At 39.2% G+C, this 19,139-nt stretch overlaps 2 protein-coding genes and 1 long non-coding RNA gene across 4 annotated transcripts in view; 2 read left to right on the plus strand and 1 right to left on the minus strand.

Moving 5' to 3' along the window:
• Positions 1-6,723, minus strand: part of rttn (rotatin) — a 32,889-nt gene extending 26,166 nt beyond the window's left edge. For both annotated transcript variants that reach the window (XM_032503326.1, XM_032503325.1), the window contains exons 1-8: positions 6,544-6,723; positions 5,983-6,170; positions 5,452-5,638; positions 5,158-5,256; positions 4,704-4,794; positions 4,377-4,491; positions 2,570-2,720; positions 586-754 (exon numbers count right to left, since the gene is read on the minus strand). In XM_032503326.1, the coding sequence (XP_032359217.1) occupies positions 586-754; positions 2,570-2,720; positions 4,377-4,491; positions 4,704-4,794; positions 5,158-5,256; positions 5,452-5,638; positions 5,983-6,170; positions 6,544-6,574 (1,031 nt within the window). In that variant the 5' untranslated portion in view covers positions 6,575-6,723. The remainder of the gene's footprint in view (positions 1-585; positions 755-2,569; positions 2,721-4,376; positions 4,492-4,703; positions 4,795-5,157; positions 5,257-5,451; positions 5,639-5,982; positions 6,171-6,543) is intronic.
• LOC116671882 (uncharacterized) lies at positions 202-18,111 on the plus strand. The gene is made up of 3 exons (XR_004327392.1): positions 202-212; positions 6,238-6,246; positions 16,316-18,111. It is a non-coding gene; the product is annotated as an uncharacterized LOC116671882 (long non-coding RNA).
• socs6a (suppressor of cytokine signaling 6a) lies at positions 12,029-17,503 on the plus strand. The gene is made up of 3 exons (XM_032503327.1): positions 12,029-12,392; positions 12,871-12,940; positions 14,205-17,503. Exon 3 carries the CDS (start codon positions 14,331-14,333, stop codon positions 15,939-15,941), a length of 1,611 nt encoding a protein of 536 aa, XP_032359218.1. The 5' UTR covers positions 12,029-12,392; positions 12,871-12,940; positions 14,205-14,330; the 3' UTR covers positions 15,942-17,503.
• Positions 18,112-19,139: the final 1,028 nt, after the last annotated feature.

Consider the following 19,139-nt stretch of genomic DNA (forward strand, 5'->3'; position numbering starts at 1 on the left):
ATAGGGATGGATCATAAAAACTGCCATTACAGGAATCAGAGCTGATTTTTTAAACACTGTAGACCAGCCGCTAGAGGGCTCATGGTGTTATTTATATTTTAAAAGAATTATAAAATCCTCCACAGTCTGTCTCAGTTTGTTTTATCTTAGTGTGAGGGTTGCTGGTGTCACCAGCAATTTTGTCATTATCAAAGCCACAAAAAAATCCCACTGTGCACAAGTTTCTAAATAGTAAAAGACACTCTTGTTAAGTGTACAGTCTGATGAACAGAATTGACAAGAATGCTGAAAGTTATTTCTACAAGCAAGATAGTAGACAGACAGACGCCACTTGTGCCTCAGAAGTGAGACAGAACGCCAAACTGAGTGAATATCGCATGCTCAAGACATGAAAAGAAACAAAACCCTAGATAGAAGAACAGCAAGAAGTGATGTACTAAGAGTGATGCCGTTTTGCGAGCACACACACACACACACACACACACACACACACACACACACACACACACACACACACACACACACACACACACACACACACACACACACACACACACACACACACACACACACACACACACACACCTGGTGGAAGCTGCATCTCCGTCTTGACCATCTCCCCTAGCTCTCTGGCCTGTGCGTCCCACCACAGAGGGCCGAGGAGAGCACTCTGCCCCCGGAGATGAGGCCTGGGAATGGTGGGTCCCCCGCACTTCCTGTGAGTAGGAAAAGGACGAGTTCTGGGACACTGGATCTACCAACCACAAAAAGAAAAATGAGACTTGCACATCAGTTAGACTCTGTATGCTAAACAATGTCGGGGTAGTTACTAGGGGTGTACGATTCAGAAAATGTCATGATTCTATTCCGATTTTCAGGCTCAAGATTTGATTCAATATCAATTTTCAATTCAAAAACAATTCTTGATTAAAAAAATGATTCACAATATGTAAATGTAGTTACTTTATACACACATACACATACACATATATATATATTTTATTCATGTAGACTTGTTTATCATTTGTTATTTTACCATCCTGTTATGATGTATACATGTTGTGTGTGTTGTCTGTAAGCTACTAGGACTTTGAATTTCCCCCTGGGGATAAATAAAGTATCTATCTATCATGTGATTGCAGTAGACATCCAATAATTTTTTATTTTTTTTTATCTAAAAAAAATTCTTGTTAAAGTTTAAAAAAAAAATATGACTCGATTTTTGGTAGAGTTTGAATTGCGATACAAATACAAATGAATTTTTTTGCACACAGGTTAAAATAGAACTTTTTGCCTGGAATGAGCAAAAGTACATTTGGAGAAGAAAGGGCACAGAATTTAATGAAAAGAACCTCTGTCCAACTGTTAAGCATGGGGGTGGATCAATCATGCTTTGGGGTTATATTGCAGCCAGTGGCACAGGGAACATTTCATGAGTAGAAGGAAAAATGAATTCAATAAAATTTCAGCAAATTTTGGATGCTAACTTGATGTTAAAAAGCTGAAGTTAAAGAGAGGATGGCTTCAACAAATGGATAATTATCCTAAACACACCTCAAAGTCCACGGTGGATTACATCAAGAGGCGTAAACTGAAGGTTTTACCATGGCCTTCACAATCTCCTGACCTCAACATAATAGAAAATCTATGGCTAGACCTTAAAAGAGCAGTGCGTGACAGACAGCCCAGAAATCTCAAAGAACTGGAAGACTTTTGTAAGTAAGGATGGGCGAAGATACCTCAAACAAGAATTGAAAGACTCTTGGCTGGCTACGAGAAGCATTTACAAGCTGTGATACTTGCCAAAGGGGGCAGCGCAAGGTATTAACTCTGCAGGATGACCAAACATTTGCAGTCGCCATTTTTTGGTTTTCTGTTATTTTGAAAGTGTAAATGATGGAAATAAAATCTAACTTTTGTGACATATTATACGAATGTCTAGTCTGTCATTTGATGCCTTTTAGAGATTTTTTCCATCTTTTCTTGGCTTCTTTATGCACATTACTAAAAAAAATTACCTGGGGTGCCCAAACTTTTGAGCCCCACTGTATATATACAGAATATAATTCTTCTCAATCATGACCCAGTAGAAGCATGTGATGGTGTCTGTATCTGCAGAGAGCCTGCCCTCTGCATATATCTTCTAATTTTGCTGTGTTTGGGACATTTCTGGGCTTAACCTATAAAAAAGTAGCGACGAGGTGCCAGAATGTAAGCACACATCCAAAAGGAAGCTACAAAAATGGCAGACACAGCTTCAAAGTAAACACAAATAGCGAGCACCGTTAACCTATTTGGTACGGGGAGGAGGGGCCAATTTTAAATGTTTTGTTTAAAACTGACAAATCCTACTCATTCTGCCTTGAAATAAAATTGTTGAGAATGTTTGAAGTGTCCACTTGAAAAAAGTAAAACTATGTGGTATGGTTTTGGAATTGGTCATGCAAAGCATATGATTCAAAATTGTAACCAAATAAAATGTACCTTATAATAAAGGAACACATGTAAACTAACAGAATAAGCATCCACAATCTGCTACTCATCAGCTGTGACTCATAGGGTGTAATACCTTGCTTTGTAGAGTAGAAGCTTGGATCTTGATGAAAGCGCAGTCTCCTTCTCAGCCCCACACAAAGCTGCCGCAGGCATGAAAGAGCCTGCAAGTGGAGGAAGCTTGCCTCACCTTTACCAAAACCCAGCCTCAACAGGGACAGAAGGTTCTGAAATTAGACGGATATCACAGCAGTATTGTTACAGAGAAGCTGCGTTGTGGAAAAGTTTTTCGGAAGACATCATTAACAACCATTAACATCCAATTAGGATATTATTGTAATTGGGCAAATATTCTGAATAAAAGCTCTGTGAACAAACAGAACAAACAGAGCCCAAGCTGAGACAACGTACAAAGACTGTGTAAAAAGAAGACCTAAGCTCACAGTGATATTAAAGTTGTAATGAAGTTTGCTAAATAAAAAAGGCAAGTGGAATTGAATTATTGAAGGAACAATTTGTTAAAAGTTCAGATTCTCTGCCCTGTGCAGCTAATGATGTCTCTAAATCCAAGTCTTTTAATTTAGCTTAATAGCTCTAGTAACTCAAAGAAGGGCCACAAGAAGAAAAGTACTTTCCCATAATGATTTCTTTTGATGATGAGACTGCTGGCTGACAGTTTGCTAATAATACTGCCTTGAGTCTGATACATACTGTAATGCACTACTTTATTACCAAAATAGTCCTGTTCACACAATAGCTCATCGGGGTAAAATGATGTCTCCTCCAACACTCTATTGTCTACACCATTGAAATAAAGAGCTCAGCTCAGATCATAAAAGATGCATTTTGTTTCCGACATAACACTGGTAGATAAATAAAAAAGTGCAGGCCACTTTTTTACAGAAATAGGGAGAGAGCATATCTGTTAATGTAACTTGACACAAGCACATTGACCTTTTCATTTGCAACATAGGACAGTTTAGATTCCTCGAAAGCCAACAAGACCAAGACGAGGATAGTTTGAGCGCCTGTAGACAACTTGGACCGGTTTTACAGTGTTATCTCTAATATTCAAGGAGCCTTAAAAGGAAAGAAGCAACACGTTCCACCAAGGACTTTCAACCCCTGCAAGAGGTACATCATGACCAAAATGTAGTCTCACAGCAATCTAGTGCCTGCTCAAGCAAAGCAAGCATCCAGAGGCCTCCACAACCTCCTACAAGATCAGGGACACAGAATAATAAATTGGTGTTTTGATCAAGGTCACCATTTGACAGGTTATTATTTTGACAGAGGCTTGAATGATCATACTATAACTTATATTATGGGATTGTTACGCTAGCCACTCAGAACAATATGTCATCTAATTGATGTGAATAAACAAGAATACTTTATGAACAGTTGGCCGAGAACCAGCACAAAATAAACAAGCCCTGGAATTCCTTAGTAACATATTTAATTTTGTCTTTCTGGACACCCACCTTTGTTTAATCAAGCATTGAGAAGTGTTAGGGTCAGCAACAAGCCCCCATTTTCAAGTCAGGACAGTGCAATTTAAATACAAGTTTTTGGCTTGAAGCATGAGCATTGAGTATGACAAAAATCATACATTATGTAAAGTAAAAAATGATGGCACTGACAGCCACTTTAATGCCCAGCTTCAAAATAATCTATTAAAAATTTAACATAATTATATATTAATTTTGAATGGCATTACCTGTTATAGCGTGGTATCAAACCTGTGACTGCACTTTCTGTGTGGTATAATATTAGGTATGATCTTTCTATTTCTATTTTTAAAATATACCAGTATAGCTAAGCATTAACATATGCTCATTTACAATACAACTGTCAGTGCAAGAACAAGTTATTTGTAATGATACCTTTACAATACTGGGCCTTTGCAGGAAGATCTCAGCAGGAAAGTCTTGCGTAATGACATCACACAGAAGTTCACAAGTGCTCCGCACCAAGTTGGGGTTGCTGCTCCTTAGAGAACTGTTTCATAAGATATAAATCAGATATATTTAATACTCAGTAATTTTAAATCACCGCACATTAAAACCAAAAGTTGGCACAGAATGTTTTGTAAGATTCTTAAAAAGAAAACAATAAATTGTTTCCTGAATTAATAATAATAATATAATAATGTTAATTTAACACTGCATTTTTACTAGATATATATTATTTCTTAGATATTTTTCTCTCACCTCTCATTGGATGAAAGTATGTGTCTGTCTGTGTTTGTCAAAGACAGCCATGGAAACACAGAAAACTTGAGACATCTCACAGACTCATGCACTGTACAACACAGAGGGATAAAATGATACATAATGTAAATTAGAGAAAAACATCATGCACTGCTTTAGACATAACTACAGGTGAAATTCAAGATGAGACACAGCACACTAATAAAGCTAAAGCTGCTTTTACATGGCCGTGCACCAGCCACCCTGACAACCGCCTACCTTCAAGAGCGCTCCCCAAAAAGCAAAGAGTTTTTTTTTAAAGTGTCTGCTGCCAAAGCCAGGCGGTTACCACCAGAAGTTTAGCACGGTGAACTCTGCATGGCAAGAACTCTGCCGCCTCCCCTCATGAAAGTGGCAAGTTAACACACGGCAGTGTGAAAGCCCCTTTAAGGTGAGTATTCAAAAATAGTGGTACCTGCTATCTTCTGAGGTGGCACATCTGTTTGGCTTGGCATGCTCTTGTGGAAATAACCCATTTGAGAAAAATGCTCTTCAGGTGGAACAACTGTAGGTGCTACAGCAGAGAAAATATTATTCAAATATTATTTCACATACTGCAAGCATTTGATCAAACTGTTAAAAGAACGGTGTAAAGTGAAGTGACAACCAACACAGCTCTCTCCTATGTCTCTCCCACATATAATGATGAACATTTAGTGGTTTGTAGAAGACAGAATCCAAACAATTATTTGGCTTTAACTTGCACCACCTGTTGGAGTTGCTGTACGCTGTCCATGCGAGTAGACCATATGACTAGGGAGTAGCTCAGGTAGATGGAACAGCTGGTCCAGGGTCCCATCGATGACAGCTCGCAGTCTGGGTTCCACATTAGGAGACAGTTGACTGAGAAAGTCCACCGCCCCAACATCTCTTAGCATCTGGGCTGCACTAGGATGCTTTGAGACAAAATGACAAAATAAATGGTGCATGAAAAAAAATATCTATAACTCAGTGAAATCTTAGGTCAGTAGCACTGTAAAATCACAAAGAATGGGTGTTTTTTGCCCCTGCTAACATTGAAGTACATTGTGTATGTGAGATGGAAGAAATGTAAACCTGCCAGGACACTGTATTTCTATCTTCAGTTAACGTCTGGTGAGCTGTGCTAAAGACAGGCTGAAGCCAAAGCCAAAATGACATTTCAAGTTTATCAGTAACGCTATATTTTGACAGTTGGTTGACTGTCAGCGAGAGGAATCACCTAGTATTGGATCTATCATCTAGCTAGAAATGTATCTACCTTTGATAAAGTTGAGAGCAACTCGAGGACCTCTTCCTGCATTGGCACCTCGGGGAAATTGAACCATTCAAGAAGATACACAAACAGCATCTTTTCTTGGACAATGTCAGAGACGGAAATCAGGGAATGGTCCAGCTTACATATGATGCTCTTCAGGGCTCGAACTCTTATTTCCATCAACGAGTGGCCTAAGGTTTGCAGAAAAAACAAAGTATTCCGTTGAGAAGAGACGGAGTTAGAAACTTTTATTTTCAGCTAACGTTAGTCAACAGCTAACTGTTAGCTGGCTAACTTTGGGTGGTAGTTCAGGAAAGTCTTACTGACTTGGGTTAATTAGCTAGCTTACGTTGCCGTTAGTGTTGACATTAATTACAACTCTGCATACTGAAGTTAGTTAGTTATAGTAACTTTAAAGCTATGCCACCCGATAAAAGTAGAGCCCATCTAGAGAGGTTTTTATATTGTTAGCCAACGTTAGCAAGCGTTAAGCGTTTTGTTAACATCGGTTCAGGTAAAGTCGGCCTTCTAAGCTACATTTCCTTAGCCAATGAGTCAGCCTACCTATTTTCTTAATAAGGGGAGATAACTCCATGTTCAATGTATTGCGTCTTCCTGTGTAAAAATCCGGTAAAAAGCTTTATCAACGACCGAGGGTTGTCAGTTCAATAAGTTGTTGTCTGCCAGTGTCATGTCAACAACGTCTGCCCTCTGTTTTCAACAAACGCGCCAGCAACAGTCCACTTCCTGTAGAGGACCAGGGTGCGTTCAAGAGTTACAACTGTGTAGGACAAACTGCTTCCACAAAACATTTACACAGTTAGTGAAGCACCTAAAGCAAAAATTACTTTTATACAATTTAGTCATATATATAAACAGTGCGAGGTGACCACAAATTATTGCAGCTGCATAGGCCTATAAGTTAAACAAACAAAAAGACAAAACAGACAAAGCTAAACATCAGTTACAAAACCTGCCAAAAGGGCTTTGATGGTTGTAAGTAATTTACCTTTACTTCACCAACAATGCCATTAGCATCTCTCAAACCTTTGTATGGCATGAACTTAATATCTATTTGGCAAGGAGCCTTTAACATGCAGAATAGATCACTGACCTGGAGGTCTGTAGGTGGGCCGAACAGTGTTTGTGACAAGACATATCGGATGTGCCAATTCTGATGTTTTAAAAAAATCAAAGTTGATCTGCATCGCCTCTTTACTCAAGTGTAGGAATACATTCTTTTCATGCTCTGTGTGTACGTCAATCCAATTGCACAAGATCACATACTTGATGGGATGTGAATACAATCAGCCGACAGGGTGATAATTAACAAACTTAGCAAATGATAATTAGATATGATAATAATATAATGACACTGCGTCTGAGAATTCTGGAGGGATTCAAGCCCATAATTAATTTGGCAGTGTATTGTACATTCGACTGTCACCTAGAGGGGTTTGAGGGGAAAGAAGGAAAATCTTGATGTGTGCTTTCGTAATCCATGACTGTTTTACTTTAGCACATATATGTAAATGTTTACCAATATTATAATTCTCTCCTTAAGTCATTTTATTTTAGATACATTGCTTGTCTAAGCTTGTTTGAGAGCATCATATAACATATTTACACTATTATTATTGCTATATTGCACACTGAGCCAAATGTTCTAATCCAAGATGCCTGAATGAATGGAAAATTGTTTACACACATCCTTGTAATGTTGTGTGAAATATTTGTTATGTTTGAAATACTTTGCACCTTGTCCAGAATTTAAAACAAAGTTTGGTGGGTTGGAGCAGATCTTGCACAGCATGAGTCATATTGATGGACCTGCCAAAGGGTCCATTGACCTGTGGAGGTCCAAAAATGTATTTTGCCCAATTTGCCCAAGCTCTGGTACAGTATATAGGGCTGAGTTTTTGTGAAGGTTTTTGACATTCTATAGTTGCACAATGAGAATACAGGGTGAGTGAGAGTTCTGACATCCAACCAGCTACTTTAAGAACATCTTCTTTGCCTGGTGGAAAAATACATTGCCCTGGGTCAGACTACGAGGTCTTAAAAGCTGTTGAATTTGCCTCAAACTGTACATCACATGATTTTGTTTGACAACCAGTGTGTGTCTTGGATCATTTGTTAGCACAGACTGCAGACAGGGAGCAAAACTTCCCTTTAAATAAAAATAATAAAAAAGATGGGGTATGGTGTAGGTCTTTCAGCCCGGTATTTTTGACCATCAGACACAGGGTATGCTATCCCACATGTCTTTTCAAATGATTCCTTTATGTCCTAAACAATGCAGTTATCCTTTTATTCATATACACCTTGTAAACATCTGACTCTAAGATATACATATTCAGTTTTAAGGAAGCATTTTGTGTTTTGCACTTTCAATCTTTAATTGCCTGTGTTTTTCTAAAAAGCAATTCAAGGATTAATAACATTGTAAATCATACGCAAAGTCTGTCTTTTATTTTACCTCAGGGTAAATTACTCATATGCCAGAAACCACCTCAGGCTGTTCATGAATGTAAGCCTGATCTCTGAGTAGAACTCATGCCAATTTAAATACTTTGAAGCCAGATTTACGCTCGAAGCATCTCAGTCTCTGGACCCTCAACAAGGTTAAAGCTGATCATGAGTCATCATGTGCATGACCATATTGGCCAACCGGTCCTGGACAGACATCAGGGAGCACTTCTTTCTGGTAGAGACTACTGTATGTAGCTGTTCAAGTAGTATAAATGTATGGCTTTTCCAAAGACACGCTTAAAACATCACCAAATTAGGGACTGTATGAAAAAAGTAATTTACCCTTTAGCGAAAAGAAAAAGAATACATAACCCTTTCCCTTTTCTGACCAGCTCTTAACTTACATACAGTTGCACATTCAACACCTTTAAAAGGGACTGTAAATTGAAATGTGAGGAACCTGAAGTAAAGCCCTGTACAGAAAGGCTTTCACCAAATGTTTCAAGAGCTGTTGGGCAAAAGGATTGGTTGTTGCCCTTATATGTACTTCATGCATAAATCAATGCCAAATCAGCTAATAAATTATACAAATTTTGCAGTTGTCCAAAATTCAGCACCCCATATGGCAACAAGATACACAGATTTACTTAATTTACCACAATTAATCATGTGACATCAAGGGTGACGTTATAACAGACTCAAAGAACATGCGCAAGCATTTAGGCAATTCGTTTATTGATTTAACCAGGCAGCCATTTGGAAAGAGCTCAAGCCTCTATAGCTGAGTCATTACACTGCATATGGATGCAGCTGGTGTAACAGTAATTAATGCACTATTTTTGAGGACCTCTTACATGAGGCCAAAATTGATACAATGGAAAATACTGCAACAAAAATGAGGAATATGAATGAATGGATCTACTGAAATCACATGACACTAAAATAATAAGGCAGAGGTCATCATACTTCCCATAAATGCTCAGACTGTATTTTGAGTCGCACTCTTCCTTTGTTATTCCACAGTCATCCCTGAAACAAAACCCGAGTGGTCCCAGCCTTGTCACTGTTTGACATGCCTGCTGTACCTGTCTTCCGCTTCACTGCAAGTGTTCAGGATGTGAACATGGGCACCAAGAGGCCCCCGTAATCCCCCTATCAGCAAAGGAGTCAAGTCAAAGAACTGAGTCAGACCGAAGCAGGTGCAGACATATTGTGCAAATAATTTATGGATGATACAGCATTCATTTGAAATTAAGATGAAAAGCAAGGAGCTTCCCCACATGTGGAGGTATCTCATTAAACAGTGTGGCCTTTACCCCATGTGTACAATGTTCCTTCTTGACTTGAGATTCACTGTTTTGAGTTGTTCTTATACATAAATTCAAATTCTTTTGGAAATATTGATCTTGAGAGAGAGACAGAGAGAGAGGTGCTGCAGGGGCCCTCATATCCTGTGGTGTTTGATAACATCATGCAGATGCTGAATTCCTATCAAACTATTACGATTTAATTCATGTAAATAAACAGCCTGCTATTAGTCACTATTTGATCTGTTTATCCTGTCATGACAAGATTTCCGTTATGGCCACAGCTGAATCGTTCTTGTTTTTCCTTTCTGGCAACAAATATCAACAGACTAAAGTTTGTTTGTCAGATCTAATTTTGCTTGTAAAAGCATTGCATCCTTGCTTCCCAGTGTCCTTGGTGCTATATCTAAGAGCTGCCACCCCTCCTTCCTCCCCCCACCCCTATGCCAACACATCAAGTGAAGGCAGCCTGATCAACCCTAATAGGGCATGGTAATTAGAGTCTTTGCATAGAGCCTGTCTGCTCACAGCTGCCCTAAGCAGGTTGGGGAAGGACTGCCATACACTTGACAGTGTGGAAAAACAATGTAATGTTCAGTGTATGGACCAAATTAGCCTGGCAGTGGTAAACACAATCTACTTTAGAACAAAACTGACACTAATTAGGAAACCAATGTATCATTTCAGAGCTCAAGTTTTAGTTGCTGTATCAAATACTTTAAAACACTTCGAGAGTCATCTTGATGTTTCTGGAATACAAATTAGAAAGACCTTACTGCGTAAAGGCTAGCACAGCTTTAGGGAAAACAAGTGTAGTGGTATATATTATACAATAATGTAATATCTGCAGAGGAAAATGGACTCCTGATTATTGTACTTTGGAAAGGTTATGTACTGTATTTGATCTGTAGTGTAAATAGCAAACCCGCAAACCCTAAATTATTTGCTATAACCTAAACCTACAACAACAAAAATGTTTCATTCATTAGCTTAAATTCTGACATTGACTACGTTTGAGTATTGTTATGCAGTTGCTGTATGTCACAGATTGACGACTATACAGAACAACAATATAAACAAAATATTGAATGAACAAAGTAACGCATATTGAAAATATCTATGTTTTCAGTGTCACACTTATATAAAAAAAACATTCAAGATGATGAATGACTAGTCGATTACATATTAGGGATTTAGGACAATGAAAAATAAATTAGACATGCCACCCATGTCTACTCATGATGTGGTTTCCTCGTGAAAAGTCCAAATTACCTGGATCATACATTTTAAAACCACTGTCTGGGGTAGTGTAGCAGCACCTTAACAAAAATAACCTTCAGTCATCTGTACAAAAGCAACATATTTCAGAGACTGCACATCTAATAATTTCAGGTGGCATTGAGAGCCGCTTTGTGTTTCTGCTTTTATGGGGGAACTGAACATGCAACATTCTGCAGCAACTAGGCCTACTCCCTGTTCAAAGTTTTGCCATGTCTATTGTTCAGACTTTTTTCTTCTTTTTTTAACCAATCTTTTTCTGTGGTGCAACATGTTTCATTGCTGAATTTCCTTTAGAATGACCTATGTGACTTTTCATGTATTGGTATTCAGGGAGACATCTTTACTTCCTCTGTGCTTGGACACTCAAGAAAGACAATAAATAGTGCAACACTGTCAGTCTTAGATTCAGGCCATATGTCTTAATGTCTCATTCTCATTCAACTCAACATCCTTCTTCAGCCAAGGATCAGCGCATGCATGGTTTTTGCAACACCTTGCTTCATGCCTGAGAGCTGAACCACTTCCTTGTACTTTTTGCAATTGCAGGTGAGCAGCCATTATATTAGACTAGAATACATTGGAAAGTTTACACAACAGTAGCATTCAATGGTGAGTTATTAGGGAGGGGCGAGTTTGACTTCACTGAAGAAGTTGTGATTTAGGTGATCTGATTAAAAATCCTCTTTATATCCTAAAACTATTAAGTACAAAACATTATTCCAAACACAAATGTCTCTAAATTATAACACAGAAGCATGCAACAGATCTGTCTTTTGGTTATAGCCTAATCCATATTATAGCCTTTTATTATTAATTTTTTTATTTGCAGCGCACAGAAGAAACTCTATTTATATGATCTATTTTTCTCTCCCTTTATTTAGTTACAATATGCAATTTCTCATTGTTTGGGTTGTTTCTGCCTCTGGGATGTAAAAACTTGCTGTGGCTTCTGTGCGTCAGATTCGCTGCATGTGAATCTGCTCCCACAATTCAACAGGCAACAAAGGAAGAAAGGAAGAGGCCGTGAGCTGCAAAGTGTTAGCCAACCTAGTCAGAAACATGCCACCTAATTGTGTCATTCTAATCGGAAATGTAAACCCGCACATTTAGAGAAGAACATCCGGACATATACACGCTTTATACTTTCGTTTGGGCGCAGAAGCTGACTAAAGGGAAGGTAACGCTGTTGTTTCCGACAGCAAACGTTAACAAAGCTAGCAGATTGATTTAGTTAGTAAGCTAACATTTAGCCAACAACCGTGAAGGAGCGTACCTTCGTGAACGTGTTGTACAACACAGATGCCAACACCTCTGGGTTTTTTTTTGCATAGTGAGACAGGCTGAAGTGACCGGGTAAGAGACAATGTAATGTGCATTTATATTTTTAGTGTTTAAAGATAACAGATTTACTTTGAAAGTAGACGTGCTAACAAACTGGTTAACTGGCTGTTAGCTATTTGATGTTAGCATACAAGCAAGCCATCATCTGTTAAATTGGCAAGCGATATCGAATAACTTTATTTTGTTTCCTATAGCCTTAATATTTACGTGAAAGTGTACTAATTAAATCGTAGTTTTTGCAGACTGTTTCAGAATATTGTCATTAAAGTCACAAACTAGCTAACACCGTAGCTAGCTAAGCTAAAGGCATGCTGCTGTGTCCGTAGGCCTTGCCAGGTCAGGATAAACCTAGCTAACGTTGACTTTATGTATACACACTGTTTATGTCAGGTGATTTATGTAGGTACATATTGTGCAATGTTTAATCATGAAATCAAGTGTAAATCAGAGGTGTAGAACCTTTCAAATAAGCTGGCTTTGTTTTTCACAGCATCAAATGAAAGGTGGTGGAGGTGGAACTTGACCCATCCAACTGAGTCACCATTTTCCTGCACATAATGGTGAGTAATCAGATTGCAGCTGTCTTGATTATCAAGCAGCTTTATTTAGGTGCTCTAAGTGGCACATGTCTCTAGATGCTGTTTTAACCCTGGTTTGCCAGAACTGCCCCAGCTTTTGACAGATGACAAGGCAGTTATTGTTATTCATTTCATAATATCCTGATTATAATATGGTGTTGTCGGTGAATATTTGGACAGTAATACATTGGTTGACCCTACAGACTAGCACGTTGGATTTAAAATTAAATATTTACTGTGTTTATTAAGTGCTAGCTTTCAGTTGTAAGGTTGTTGGAAGGTGTACTGTACATATTGGGGGAGCAGTGTACCAAGTCTAGCCCCTAATGTATTGTATGATCCATAGTCAACAACGCTGCAGGGCTTTGCTCCTAAACACACAGCCAGACGGCCACGATGTTTTAAAGCAATTTGGTGGCACAACAGCACAAGCTTAGCTTAACAGTGCATGACCAGGGAAAATACCAAGCATCCTTTTAATGTTTGTGGGTCATACACTTCAAGCCGTCAATGAAACAAAGATTTCCAACCAGATATTAAACAAAATGATTTTGTTTATATTTGTATAATTTGTCCAATTAAATCGAGCCCACTTAAAATAAGAGATTTTATACACGTTTCATCCAGTATGAATGTAAAAACCCATCCAATTAAACCTGAAAGTCAGCGCTTGTAGTCATTGTTTTATTTCAAATCCATTGTACTGAGAGTACAGAGTTTAGAGCTGAGACAATATCTTGGTCAACAGAAAAATGGTCTGTTAAATAGAGAGTTATGTTTTTGTTCATCTTCAAGCCCAAAATGCTAGGTTTGATGCTTTAGCTTGTCTTATGTGGCGAGAAACTGAGACAGAAAACAAGACAGTTCTTGACATTACATTGGGCTTAAGGAAATTATAATTTGTTTTTGCATTTTGTTTTGACATTTTATAGATCAAATTATTAATTGAGACATTTTTATTATTAATAAAAGTTGCAGCCTTTAGAGTGAATACAAAGAAAATCACTGTCCAAATACTCAGACTGCACTAATTCACTGTGATGTGCTCTACTGTTGTTAAATTAAATCTTTTCAGCGTGTGATAGCTGTGATATGTGGTACTTTCTGAATTATGCGTTACGTTTTTATTGGACATAAATCAATAATGTACAGTATGTACATATGATATAATACAAAACCCTCAAGAAGTATTTTTTGGAACAAACAAGATTAAAATATCTATAATCTTGTGGTTTTTTTTCTGCAGGGTTTAATGGCTCAACTGTATGCATGACTTGTTTAGTGCGGCCTGATGGGAGGACACTGTGGATAGTACTTTCATCAGGATACCAGAAGAGCCAACCCATGCCCCCACTTTGGAGGGCCCGTCAGAATGAAGAAGATAAGCCTTAAGACCATCCGCAAGTCCCTCAGCATAAAGTCAGGCAAAGAGGAGGGTGACTTTGTCATGCTCCAGCAGCCTTCGCTGACTACAGAGTTTTCTAAGGAAGAGTCACTTTTTGGGGGCTGCTACAACAAAGAGCTTTCTGGCTGCGACCTCGGTGGTGAAGAGGATAAAGGAGGCCCGAATAAGGGCCGCTCAAAGAGCGAGGGACTGATGGGATCGCTAAAGAGGAGACTGTCTGCCAAGCAGAAGGCGAAAGTGAAAGGCAGCTCTTCTGCCATCGGCTCAGTGGATGATGATGACACCTTCTCATCCTCTTCTGTGCCCGTCAGCTTCAATGAGGTGAAAGCTCAGAGACCCCTCAGATCTGCATCCCTACGGAGTCACCATTATAGCCCCTCACCATGGCCCCTGCGCTCAGTAAACTCTGATGAGGCATGTATCAAGATGGAGGTAAAAGTTAAAGCCATGGTCCACTCTCCTAGCCCAAGTCCCAACTTAAATGGTGTCCGGAAAGATTTTCACGATTTCCAAATGGAAGGGCTCTTTCAGGACCAAGCAGAATCCTTAAAGAATTTCCAGCAGCCACAAAACGGGGAGCTGCATCTAAATATTGATGAAAATGATGTGCCTGTGGTGCTGGGGTTGACTCCCCAGGACTACATCCAGTACACAATGCCTTTAGATGAGGGAATGTACCCAGAAGGGTCCCACTCCTTCTGCCTGGACAGCTCCTCTCCTATGGAGGTGGGGACTGAAGCAGACAACGGGTCCCTCCACACAGACCAGGGACAGGAGGAACATGAACTGGTTAGTGGGATGCCTCCAGATCTCTTTATGGAAACCTCAGTTAATAGTCTTCTCATCGGTTCCGCTGGTGTGGGGCTCCAAAGCTCTAGAGTAGAGGTCCCACCTCCTCTCTCTCCACTCCTACCGCCCATAAGTAATGCACTTATTCCAAGGACTTTTTCAGGGTTCAGCTCTTCAGACAGCCAAGTAGCTGAGAGGGTAAGACACCACCTCAACTTTGACCCAAATTCAGCTCCCGGGGTCAGTCGGGTGTACGACTCAGTCCAGAGCAGCGGGCCCATGATCGTCACCAGTCTGACAGAGGAGCTGAAGAAGCTGGCAAAGCAGGGCTGGTACTGGGGCCCCATCACACGCTGGGAGGCCGAGGAAAAGCTGGTCAACTTGGCTGATGGTTCGTTCCTGGTCAGAGACAGCTCAGATGACAGGTACCTGCTCAGCCTGAGTTTTAGGTCCCAGGGCAAAACCCTCCACACCCGCATTGAACACTCTAACGGACGGTTTAGCTTTTATGAGCAGCCTGATGTGGAGGGACACACATCCATCGTTGACTTAATCGAACACTCTATCAGAGACTCGGAGAATGGAGCTTTTTGCTACTCCAGATCTCGCTTACCAGGGTCTGCAACCTACCCCGTCAGACTAACCAACCCAGTATCTCGGTTTATGCAAGTGCGCTCCCTGCAGTATCTCTGTCGCTTTGTCATTAGACAATACACAAGGATAGACCTGATCCAGAAACTGCCCTTGCCTAACAAGATGAAAGATTATCTGCAGGAGAAGCACTACTGACGACACAGAGATAGGACAGTGGTAGCAATTTGCACTTTTGTGTTCAGTTAAGAGATTTAAACAAGGTTTACAGACAACCACAGTTTTACGACGATTGGTTCTGGTGGCTCTTGATTTGTGTGCAGATGACTCCGTCACTGTTTAGTCCTCCATTCCACTGTTCTTGGTTTTTTTTCTGCTGGTTTTAGAAGGCTCTACTTCCAGAAACATAGGCCAGCACATAATCTATTGCAAAAATATAGAAGAGGTATACAGCCAAGTTGATTACACTAAGTGCAGCTATTAGACATGCATTGGGATGTAACATCCAGCTGTGCAAGTAGAGCTGATTTTCAAAGAATTGCTATCTGCTTTAAGGATGAGCCTGTAGGAAGAAAATTCTTTTAATTTATTTCCACCAAATTGTACATTTCAAATATGTAAAAGCATACAAACAAAAGTTTTTATATCAAATGTTAAGCTTTCTGCAAACTGACCAACTTGGATCATCTTTTGCTTTTTGTTCCCCTAAAAGGAAAATTAGAACATCTGCATCCATACTGTGCAATTAGTCAAACAGCAAAGCTTCATCATATAGTAAGTGGTGATGACCAACCTATTTCATGTTAACCAGATTTTTGCTAATTTTCAAACTTAAAAACTTATCCCGTGGATGCAGTTTCTTCCTCAGGTATTATCTGACTGTTGTGGCATGTTACAGTTGACATATACTACAAATACATTTGTATTCTTAGACTGGTGCAGGCTTCATTTTTGTATTTGTCTACTTCTACCACTAACCACGGCACCATATCAATAAAAAACATGAGTTACAAGGGTTTACCAGGTCCACAACATTTTGTTGCAAAAGATGTCCAAAATGTGCCAGTCTCTGAGAGGGGTTTAACAGTTTGTTTAGAGAAAGTAACTTTAAATTGTATGGCTGCATGTAGCCAATAAAAAAAAAGTGCAAGTCTCAAGGTACTGACAATGCTGGATTTGAATGTGCTGTTGGTAGAAACAGCATCAAGTTGATGTATGAACCTTTTTTCAAAATGTTACCATTAAATAAAAAAATAACAAATTTGCATTAGGAATGTTACAAAAACTGCACTGCAGCTCAGGCCTAACAACTTTGTCTCTATCTGTAATGCTTGAATCTGCATGTAGTAAAGGCTTTAAGTCAGTCGATAACGGGCACTGTAGAGTCACTCTAAATGAGAGGATGTCACTGTAAAAGGGTGCAAGAGCTTGGCTTGTTTAAGTGCAACTCTGAGTAAAAGCCTTTTTAATGCACAATTGCATTGCCCTGAGTTAACCTACAACTGAAATCAGGCCTCTAGTCAATTGACCTGAATCTGTATTGTAGTGATAGTTGTTTCTAAGTCTCTCAATGTCAGCGATGTGCTGGATCCGGTTCAAAAGAATCCCAGAAATGGTGTGAGCTTAGACAAAAGGATGTGGGAAAGCCAGGGTTAAAAGTGTTTCTAGCCATCTTGGAGTAATGCCGTGGTTTCAGCATACGACAAAAGTGCCATCACAGCTGCATGGCATCATCAGTGTCATATGGGTTTCAAGGACATGATTTCTGCCATTGCTTATTCACATTGTCCCCACAGAGCTGCACTACCCCACAGATTGTGCCAGAGTAAAGGGAAGAGCACACAGTATGCTACATAAGTGCTTTATATGGATACTTTGACAGGGAATTGTTTTCACATTATGAATGAGCATCTTTTTGACATCACTGTCCTTTTAAAAGTATTTGGAAAAGGGTCTCTCGGACATCTTTGGTAGGTCGTTAGCGCATAGTTCTAGTTTTAGTTAGCTGGAAATGTCGATGTCTGAGGAAGTTACCATGAATCTAGCACAGCAGAAATTAGATAGGAATTTTGAATGGTGTTGCATGTTTAAAGTCTTAGCATTTTAAAGCTTTGAGTTGTATAGGAATGAAGAATCTAGGTTGTGTGTTTGGCTGTGTAGAGGGATTTTTTTTTTTTCTGTCACAAACATTGGCTGGACATTCTGTATAAGACATGTATTTTTCTTTTTAGATTCCTTATGTGAGTTTATTTTGTGACGTTTGCCATCTGGGGGATGGGGCTGTACAAAAGGAATGTACGCGTGTTTGAGGTATCCATTTTATCTGCCTGCAGACCCGTTTCAGAAATCATGGGAATCATAAAAAAAACTACATTGTCACATTTTTGCACTTGAATATTCTCCGTTGACGTGCTTGGATCCTCCCCTGCCTACAGTTGTCCTTCAGATGGCGTTTAAAAAATAAAGTCACACATTTGTCCTTATGTGTTCATAGAACTGTTTAGATTTAAACAAGATTGTTTTGTTTTTGTCATATCTGGGATATAAAGGGTAAGGCACCAGCGTTGTATCAAAGCCTGCAAATGCTCATGGGCAGTCAAGGAATGGGATCATGGCAAGAACGTGGATGTAAATTTTACTTTTTTTTTGGGTGGGGGGGTGTATGCGTGTTTGAGTTAAAATGTGAAAGTAAAATGTTAGCCTGTTTTTAATACAATGTTCTTTTAATTGTATTTCCATTTTAATTTGCAAATTGTCATCAGATTTCTGACTAGCAGGAACCAGTTTTATATGGTGTCGCTGCCGTGAGTTTTCTGAATACTTTTTTTAGTTCATCATTAATCATTCTTGCCTTCAATGTTTGATTCCAGAGGTTGTGATGCTTGTTCAGACTGCTGAAGCATTTTGAATTAGTAACAGCTGTTTAGCACTTAACAAGCTCCAACTGCTTTTTCTTTTGTGCATCTCCGTGAGTGAAGGTGATCGTTTACAATATTATGTTTCAACATGCCCACCCTTTCCCTTTTTGTTTACCCTCTCTCACATGAACATCTTGGTACAATTTGAAAACCCTTTCATTTTAATGTGTTATACACATTTGTGCTGCTTATGGATATGATTGCCTTTCTTGGATTTAAAAAAATGGGGAAATAGAATGTCACCAATGTAGATGTATGTAGACATGACTTTGGTTATCATCTTGGGAGAGCAGAGCAGATTTTCAATTTGTTAACATCTGTAGTCAGTTAAAAGAGCATTAGTAGCGATTAGTAAACCCTCTGTAGAATTACCAGTTCACTCCAGTTTACATTGGTTGTCAACTTTCCAAAGTAGATGGTCTTTTTGTATTTTTCTTTTGGGAAAAAATCAACAGTGATTTATTGCACACTTTGGATA

The sequence above is a fragment of the Etheostoma spectabile genome, chromosome 22 (genome assembly GCF_008692095.1).
Source record: "Etheostoma spectabile isolate EspeVRDwgs_2016 chromosome 22, UIUC_Espe_1.0, whole genome shotgun sequence".
In the NCBI taxonomy this organism is placed as follows: domain Eukaryota; kingdom Metazoa; phylum Chordata; class Actinopteri; order Perciformes; family Percidae; genus Etheostoma; species Etheostoma spectabile.

Excerpts from the sequence above, each read along its gene's own strand:
- socs6a (XM_032503327.1), top strand. The coding sequence starts at position 14,331 with ATGAAGAAGATAAGCCTTAAGACCATCCGCAAGTCCCTCAGCATAAAG.